The following is an 8532-nucleotide window of genomic DNA, read 5'->3' as shown; positions in this document are numbered from 1 at the left end:
TTGGGTACAATCACATATTCTAGGGTTAGGGTCACGAATGCGCGCACCCTCAGGGACTCATGAGAAAACCCGCTCTGTCGCCCACGACGCTGCCACGGACATTCTCAGACACGTGCACGCAGGCACTCGCTCACATCCACACCAACACCCAAGCACACAGGCTTTCTCGCTCCCGCACACAGGCGCTTTCAGACTCAAACCCAGCGGTCCGGATTCCAGAGCTCCTACTCACGCAGGCATGCTGGAGCACGTCCCCACTCCCCACCCTCCGGAGGGCCAGCCCCGGAGCGCAGCCCCTCCCAGAAACAGGGGGCGGGGCCTCGGTGGAAGCTGACAACACAGCAGCTTGAGAGGGGTGGGGTGGGGCAGGGCCGCCCTGGTACCTGGGAGCTGTTTGGAGACGCTGCCACCGCAGACCCACCTACGGGAGAGAGGAGTGAGGTCACCGGCGCCCCCAGCTTTGACCCCGCCCGTGCTCCACACTCCGACTCTGTCCTTCCTTTCTTCATCTTCACCAAGGCCCAGGGGAAGGGCATGGGGTGAGGCAGGGAGTCCTCCTGGGCACAGCGATGGATAGGGCCCAGGCCACGTCAGCTGGCACATCTGGGCAGGGGTGTGGACGGTGAGAACTGGGCTTACCAGCTTCCGCTCCACCTTCCAGTAAGAGGAGAAAGGGCCTCCACCACCCTGCCGCTGGGAGAACAGAAATGTGGGCAGTGGGCCAGAACTGTCACCTGGCTGGCCCTAGCCCGGTGTCCCTCCCCAGAGAGACCCCTTTTGCCCCTACTTCCCTGCTCTGGAACATGAAGTGGGGGGGAATCACAGGGTGGGTGGTAGCCACCTCCAAATTCTCTGCCCCCCAGAGCCAATGCAAGATTGGGCAAGACGGTCTGGCAGTCCCACTGCCACCACAAAGTCTCATGTTATCAAGCCGTATCCCTAGGGTTCCTCTGGCCACTCAGAAGGCCCGTTCCCTGCTGTGGAATGAATGGGAGAATGGGCAGAGAGGGCAGCGCAGGGCATGCTTGCTCTGACTCAGTAAATGCTTGTAAAGTAAAAACCGGAAGTAAGTGTCCTTGGCCCCCTCCCCACATTCCCTGAGGGAAGCGATGCTGAACTAGGAAAATACAGGACATACCACCTTAGAAATCTGAAACCACCATCTTGCCAGGACTCAGGCAGAACTGCATCCTCACGCCCCCTAGCGGCAGATTGCAATGGCAGGCTGATGCTCCTCGTGGTCGCAAACACCCAGGGTCCACAGAGGGTGAACTGTGGCCCCTCTCACCTGTCTCCACATTTACTGATGAGAGGAGATGGGTGCAGAGGGAGGGAGGGAAGGACCTGCACCCTCACCACTCCACCCAGGGGAGTCTGGACCCCAATGCTGTGATTCATTCAACAAGAAATGTTTATTGAGCACCAATTGCCAGTGTGCAAGGAACAGCTGGACTCCTGGTCCAGTGCTCTTCGTGATGCCAGCTGTCCCTCTGCTGTGTCTGCAATTCAGGCTGAGTCCCCAGCTAGGAAGAGCTAGCATCTTCTCCTCCAGGAGACTGCCCCACTGGGTGGGGAGGACACTGGGAGGAGGGCAGGCCGTCAGCAGCTGCAGCACCATCATCCGGTGGTCCAGAGACCCAGAGAGGAGGCAAGAGGGGTCTGGGGAGCAGTGCTCACAGTTGGGACAGGATGGGGCCTGGTCAGCTATGTCCATTTACATGTTTAATAAATAGTTGTTGTTGCTGCCCAGGCTGGTGGGGGTGGTGCCATTGGGCCCGGGATTTCCAAGCTCTTGAGGGGTACCGGGGGCCCTCTTCTTATGCTAGTTCAGGCTCCGGCTCTGAAAAATGAAAGGAGAGAGCATTGGGGTTAGCTTCCCATCCCCAACAGGTTTCTGGGCGCTGTCCTCGGGGAGGTGGCGCAGGCAGGAGTGAGGGTCCCCAGAAACAGGTCTCAGCTGGTCCCTGCTCCAGGAAGGATGTCACCCCCACCCCTCTACCAGGTGGGACAGGGGTTTTGCTAACAGGCCGAAGCCCCCAGAAGAGGGGTGCCAGCACCCAGCACAGCTACTCCACAGCCTCTGCAGCCCAGTGCTTGGATCCTCCTGTCCCTAACGTCCAGCCCAGGCTGCATCCCCGCCCCTCCGCCAGGACTCAAGTCACTGACCAGCCTCAGCCTCGTCACCCTTGGCATCTGGCTCCTGCCACCAGTCAGCATAGATGCTCTCCTCGTAGTCGCCCTCCCCTTCAAACTCGGCATCAGACGGGGGCTCCTCAGGCTCCATGGGCGGTTCTGTCTCCTTCAGCTCCATCTAGAGCAGCCCCAGGATGGGAGGATAAACCAGGTCACAGCAGGCACAAACCCAGATCGGCTCCCTTCCTGGCCAAGGGGCCCTCCCATCCCGTCTCGGTCCCAAACCCCTCCTTCCCAGTCACACTCAAGACCTCACACAGGAATGACTGGAGGGTTTCTCCCTAAGTCCTGTTCCCAAACTGCCCCCTCAGTGAACTGATGCATGGGGCTCCAACAGCAGAGCTTCAGGGCTGGTATAAGCTTCTTCCTCTCCACAGCCCACCTTTTAAGCATAAATACACAGGCAACACTGCTAGTCTATGAATACTGTCTGCTCACGCTGCTTCCCGGCCAGGAACACCTTTACTCCCCTGTGCTTGGATAGCTTTTGTTTATCCCTCCAACACCAGGCAACAGCTCCAGGATGTGGCCCTTGATGATGACCCTGGCTGGGTCTGGAGGCCTCGTCCAGTGCCCCGTGCTGACTTCTCCCATTGCACTGAACTAACGGTGAGCTGATTGGGCGAGGGACTGTGCCTTTCATCAATTTACCACAGCCCCAAGCACAGTGTCTGGCAAACAGCAAGCAACAAATAACAGTAATCAAAATGGCTACCCCCCTGAGCACCTACTATGTGCCAGCTCTACACGAAGTGATTTACATACTAGATCTCATTGAATTCTCACCACAACAGTGTAAGATGGCCATTATTCTCTCCATTCCATGGATGAAGAAATGGAAGTTAGAGTGTTACCTAACACTTGCCTGGAGGCTATCCAACTGGGAAATGGTGGAGCCAAGTCTGGTAAGCACCAAAGCCTGGGGGCTCACTGTGCAGACCTGGCCCCCTGTTTGATGAGGGGGGGGCATGGGTGCATGAACAATGCACGGGATGGATAAATAAGCACTGGGCAGCAACGCCTCAGAGAATTCAGGCTCTCAAACCCTCATTTAGAATCAATGTAATAACACACTGTGGTCCTTCCTTCCCGGCGTCCTGTGTTCATTCATTCACTCACTGGCTCACTCAAGCTCAGTTTCTGAGGGCCAGCTCTGTGCCAGGTGCTGTGGGAGAGCTGGGAATAACCTGGTCCCTGTCCTGGAGCCCAGTCCTCTAGGAGACTGGCTGGAGAAAGGGGCGGGGTGAGACAGACGAGGGCTGTAAATAACTCCGGTCCAGGGAGGCACAGACGGTCAGAGTAGGCACTGCAAGCCCAGAAGACAGAGCCAGGACATACAGCAAGGGCTTCTGGAGGAGGCGCCACCAGAGCTGGGCCCAGGAGAAGCGAGATTCAGACATGTAGAGAAGGGGGGTGTGAGAACACGGGGTGGGGAGAGGAGGGCAGGTATAAACAAGGGACAGGTGAAATCTCTCTGCTTCACAATGGCTGACTGCCACGAGCTGAGGCTGAGATTTGGCACAGCGGCCCCAGGAAGAGGATCAAGGGGTGTCCATCACCACCCAAGCCAGTAGGGCAAGGGGCCACTTACCTCGTCATCTGACTGCAGGTACATGTGCGCAAACTCCAGCAGCTCCCGAAGCTCAGCTGTCTGGTTGTGGTAGAGCATGGCCTCCTGGGAGGAGGGAAGGAAAGTGAGGTGAGCCAGGCCCTGCTGCCAGATGGTGCAGGAGCTAGAGCTCCTAGGATCTGGGCCCTCTGGCCCTTTTACAGCTCGAGGAGCAGGGAACAGGTATCAGTTCACATGCTGATCGAAAAATCACAGCTGCCTGAAGTGCCGGGTTAAGAAGGATTCTGAGGGCTCAGTGAGAAAGAGTGCGTAAATCGATTCACAATGTCTGCCACTGACAAGGAAGTGGGGAGTGGCACCACACCACGTGCCCCATATTTGCCAGTCTTGCCCTAGAATTCCAAGGGGTTCCTCAGTTGGTCCAGGTTATGGGGTCCCTGGGGAAGAAGGGCAAAGGCCAGCAGTGAGCATGGTGAGGGTGGGGAAGGGAGCAGACAGGAACAGATATTTTTTACCTCCCACATGCCAGGCACTGTGCTGGAGACGTAGGCTGTTCCACCCCCATTTTGCAGGTGAGGCAACAGATTCAGAAAAGGCCAGTAGTGTTCCCAGGACCACACAGCTGGCGGGTTTGAACCTAGGACTCCAACTACAACCCAAATTCTTTTTTATTTCTCACCCTGTCTTTGGAGGAAGCCAGGTTTTTTTTTTTTTTTTTTAATCAAGTCAAATTTTTTAATCAAATCAAATATTTTAATCAAATATCCTGAGAATGCCTCGGCGATGCCCACCTCCCTGGGCTGGAAGTCCTCCTCCTCCAGGCCCCAGCGAGCCCTGTGGAAGCGATAATACACCAGGTTTTGCTGCATGACATTGTCTTCGGGGTCAAAGAGCATGTAGCTGGCGGCACTGCGGGCGGCCTGGCGCACGTCGTTCACTGCAGGCAGGACAAGAGTGAGTAGTGGCCCTGGCACTTCCCCACCTTCAGGGATAACCCTCAACTAACCCACCCCTATCTCCCAATTTAGTCCAGTGCCCCTGGTTCCCCAGCTGCCTCCCAGAATACCTGTTGGACGCCTCACCCCACCCAATAATAATTGAAGCTAGAATGTATTGGGCACTTATCCTATACCCCATGTCACTCATTTAAGCCTCACTTTTACTGTCATCCCCATTTTACAGATAAGAAATCTGAGGCACAGAGAGGTCAAGTAAACTGCTTGAGCTCACACAGCTGGAGAATGATGGCACTGGGGAATCAGAAGCTGGTGGCCCAGCCCTCAACCTGTTTGCCAACTAGAACACAGAGGGTCTCCTGGCCCTTGGTCTTCAGCTCCTCCTCTCCCACTCCAGCCTGTCTGAATCTTGGCATCTCTGCATTGCAGAAACCCTGGAGATTGACCATCTTAGCCCCGGCTGATGCCAGAATCCCCCTTAAGTGAGGAGAGCCTTAAGTCCTGGTGCTACTTTTTATTAGCCATGTGACTAATGGCCCCTTACCCTCTATGAGCCTCGGTTTCCTCATCTGAAAAATGGGTCCAGTAACGCCAGCTACCGGTTGCTTGTGAGAGGATCAAGTGAGACAAACAGATGTGGCAGGGCTTTGTAAACTATCAAGTGCTGTGCAGTTGTTGACTGTCTAGTCATTTACCCAAGAGGCCCTGGCATTCCCCCCTGAGGCTGCTCTCTGTTCCCCGCCACAAGCCTCTCACCTGCCTCACCACCCCCAGCCTTCCCTCCCATCACCAAGGGTCCTCAATTCTGGCTCGGCTTCACTCCCAGTGCAGTGCTCTCCCCCACCCCAAGCCCACCAGGAGGCTCACACTTGTAGTAGGCAAACTGCAGGTAGTGATACATGGTGGCCACGAACTTCTCCACGAAGTAGCCGCCCACGTTGGGGGTCAAGTTGGCCTCACAGTCCACCTTGCACTGCAGGGATTCTGCAAAGAGATCTGGGGGTGGGGGTGGCAGCGGTGAGGAGCTGGACGCGGCGGCGTCCAGCAGCCCGCAATAGTAGTTGAGATACTTGGCGGTGAGCTCGTGCTTCGGGTTCCTCTGTACTGAACAGCTCCATCCCGTGGATGGGGACGACGGCCAATGACTTCCAGTCCCAGCTCTGCCTGCTCATCCCATGAGACAGTCGAGAGACAAGGGATGCTGCGGAAGCCTACAGTGGCCTGGGCTGACTTATCACCCCCACAGCTCACCCACCGCCCCAAAGCCAGAGGAAGCCAGGGCACACTGGGAGGCTGGCAGGTGAGGCCTGGAGGTGGGACTGAAGCCCAAAGGGAGAAGCTCAGGACAGTCCCTTCTGCCCCTGCTGAGGGACTCCGCCCTTAGGGATCCCCAGACTAGGTGTGATTTCTGGCCACAAACTGCTTTCTGCACACACCTGCTGGGTCGTTTCCCACCTCAGCCACTTTGCACCTGCGTTGCCCTCTGCCTGGAAGGCCCATGAACCCAACCTCCCCAGACCCTTTTGGGATGTCACCTCCTCTCTGCACCGATGCCCAGCACCTTGGACACTCCCTACTGCAGCCCTCTGCACCCAGTGGCAGGTGTTCTGTTGGCCCCTCTCAGCCAACGCCGACTGAAGGGTCTGAGGGTCGGGATAACACCTTATGCCTGTCGGCCTCCCAAGCACTTAGTAGGCGCTCCATAAATGTGTATGGAATGCATATTTGTGTTAAGGTGCCTTAGGAGTTCTGGGAAGCAGGGCCCTGTGGATGGAAGGGATGCCCACCGGGGTGGGTACCTGCTATGGCTGGATAGAAGTCCTTGAAGTCCACCTGCTCGTGGGCGCCCTCGCAGCCAGCCAGACACCGGGCAAAGACGGCCATGTACTCGGCCAGGGCCCGCTCCATGTCCTCCGTGCTGCTACGGAAATCTCCGCTGTTGTAGAGCTTCACAGCCCGGAGGAACACGGCCTAGGGGGAGGGGACGCGGCAGAGGGGTCAAGGGGACCCCCACACCTCCCCTCCCCCACGGGCCCTATGGGGGGACTCAGGGAGTTGCGTCAGGGCTGGCCCTACCCTGGCACCCCACCTCGTAGGGCTGGGCCTCCAAGTCCGTGAGGGGCTCGTCGGCGGCGTCCAGCAGCCCGCGATAGTAGTTGAGATACTTGGCGGTGAGCTCGTGCTTCGGGTTCCTCTGAAGGAAGGTGTAGGCCGCGGCCACCGCTTTCTCCAGCCGGTTCGCCTGCGGCGTGGGGACAGGGCCGGTCAGCAGGGCCAGACCCGGCAACCCCGAGCACACGCGAGGAGCCGCGCTCCCCGCGACCCGACTGGGAGGCGCCGCCGCCTGGGCGCGCACCTTGAACTGCGCGTAGTGCAGGTACTGGTAGGGCAGGCGGCTCTGGAAGTCGCGCAGCAGCTGGCGCGGCGGGTAGGGCACCTGGAAGGCGGGCAGCGAACGCTTGCAGCGCCGCAGGCAGGCGGCGCGCTCCAGGACGTGGCCGAAGAGTCGCAGCTCGCGGGCCCACTCGTCGCCGCCGCCGCCGCCGTCGGGGCCGGGGGGCGCGGGCCCGGGGGGCGCGGCGGCGGGCGGCGCGGGGCCGCTGCAGTTGGCGTGGCAGAAGGCCTCGCTGTCCCGCAGCAGCCGGTGCAGCCGCAGCGCGGCCTCGAGGTAGCGCGCGCTCTCGCGCCAGCTCTCGCCCTCGTACTGCTCCAGCGCGTGCCCGTAGGCCGCGGCCAGGGGCATCAGGTCCTCGGGCGGGAAGCCCCGGAAGCTGTACTTCTCGTACTGCGCCCCGGCGCTGCCCAGCAGCAGCCACAGCAGCCCCCACGCCGCCCGAGCCATAGCCCCCTCCGCGCCGCTGTCTCTCCCCTCCGCGAGCAGGCGTCCCGGCCCGGCTGCCGGGCAGGCTGGCGGGCTCAGGGGCCCAGGACTGGCCGGCGCGCCCGCTGGGTCTTAGCGCCTGGCACCGCGGGCAGCGAGGCGGGGTCGTGGCTTGAGTCAGATCCCCCGAGGGGCCGAGGGCTGTGTCTCCACTCTTTTCAGAAAGCCAACACTATCCTGAGTCCCCGACCTCCTGCCCTTGGGGGTCCTCCCCTTGGCAGATGGTGAGAGGGTGGAGGAACAATTCCCGCAGGGATGCGGAGCCCAGAAAGCCCCTCCCACACAAAGACAGTCCCCCCATCCCCCGGACCTTAATATAGAGAAATTGAGGGAAGTGCCACCTCACTCTACTTTACCCAAGCCCTGGAATCTGCTCTTCCTTCCATCAGAGCGGTCCTTCTGCTTACTCCCCACTCCCAGCCCCGAAGAGGTTCCTCCAAGTATCCCCCCAGCCCGCGACAGGGAGGCACACCCCCGGTTTTACCCTGCACATCCTCCACTCTCACCACCTCCCACTCGATCTCCATTCCCACGTCAGAAAGTCCTCTGGCAGTCCAGCTTTTGCAGGACAAAGCAGCCCGTCCCTGGAGAGGCCGTCCCTGGGGCAGAAGGGGTGGGAGGGAGCACTGAGATACCCCTCCGATTCTGGAGCCTCACCAGCCACCTGGAGAGACCTAGATTTGGGGTTGCCAGCCAAAGAAACAAGGGATGCCTCAGTCTGGCTTTAGGACCCGGGGGGCTCCAGAAAAAAACTCTGAACTTTCTTTTTTTTTTTTTTTAAGTCGGCTCCGACTTTCCCAACTTTCCGGAACTTCCCTACCCCTCCCAGGTCTCTCAGCCCCAGGGTGGGGGTGGGGGTAAATCTGGAGGGCTTTGTGGTGCTTTCCTCGTACTCTAACGCTATCAGCCTGGCCCTCCTCCTCTTATTCCAC

At 59.1% G+C, this 8532-nt stretch overlaps 1 protein-coding gene across 1 annotated transcript; it reads right to left on the bottom strand.

Moving 5' to 3' along the window:
* Positions 1-1393: 1393 nt before the first annotated feature.
* P3H4 (prolyl 3-hydroxylase family member 4 (inactive)) lies at positions 1394-7915 on the bottom strand. Its single transcript, XM_061175088.1, has 8 exons — positions 7076-7915; positions 6809-6961; positions 6519-6690; positions 5587-5715; positions 4555-4700; positions 3785-3868; positions 2167-2311; positions 1394-1840 (listed from the first exon to the last, which is right to left on the bottom strand). The coding sequence occupies exons 1-8, from the start codon at positions 7559-7561 to the stop codon at positions 1818-1820; spliced, it is 1338 nt and encodes a 445-aa protein (XP_061031071.1). The 5' UTR covers positions 7562-7915; the 3' UTR covers positions 1394-1817.
* Between the last annotated feature and the right edge of the window lie 617 nt (positions 7916-8532).

Source organism: Eubalaena glacialis, chromosome 19 (genome assembly GCF_028564815.1).
Source record: "Eubalaena glacialis isolate mEubGla1 chromosome 19, mEubGla1.1.hap2.+ XY, whole genome shotgun sequence".
NCBI classification, from domain to species: domain Eukaryota; kingdom Metazoa; phylum Chordata; class Mammalia; order Artiodactyla; family Balaenidae; genus Eubalaena; species Eubalaena glacialis.
Note: the sequence above shows the minus strand (reverse complement) of the source record. Positions and strands in the feature narration are given on the sequence as shown.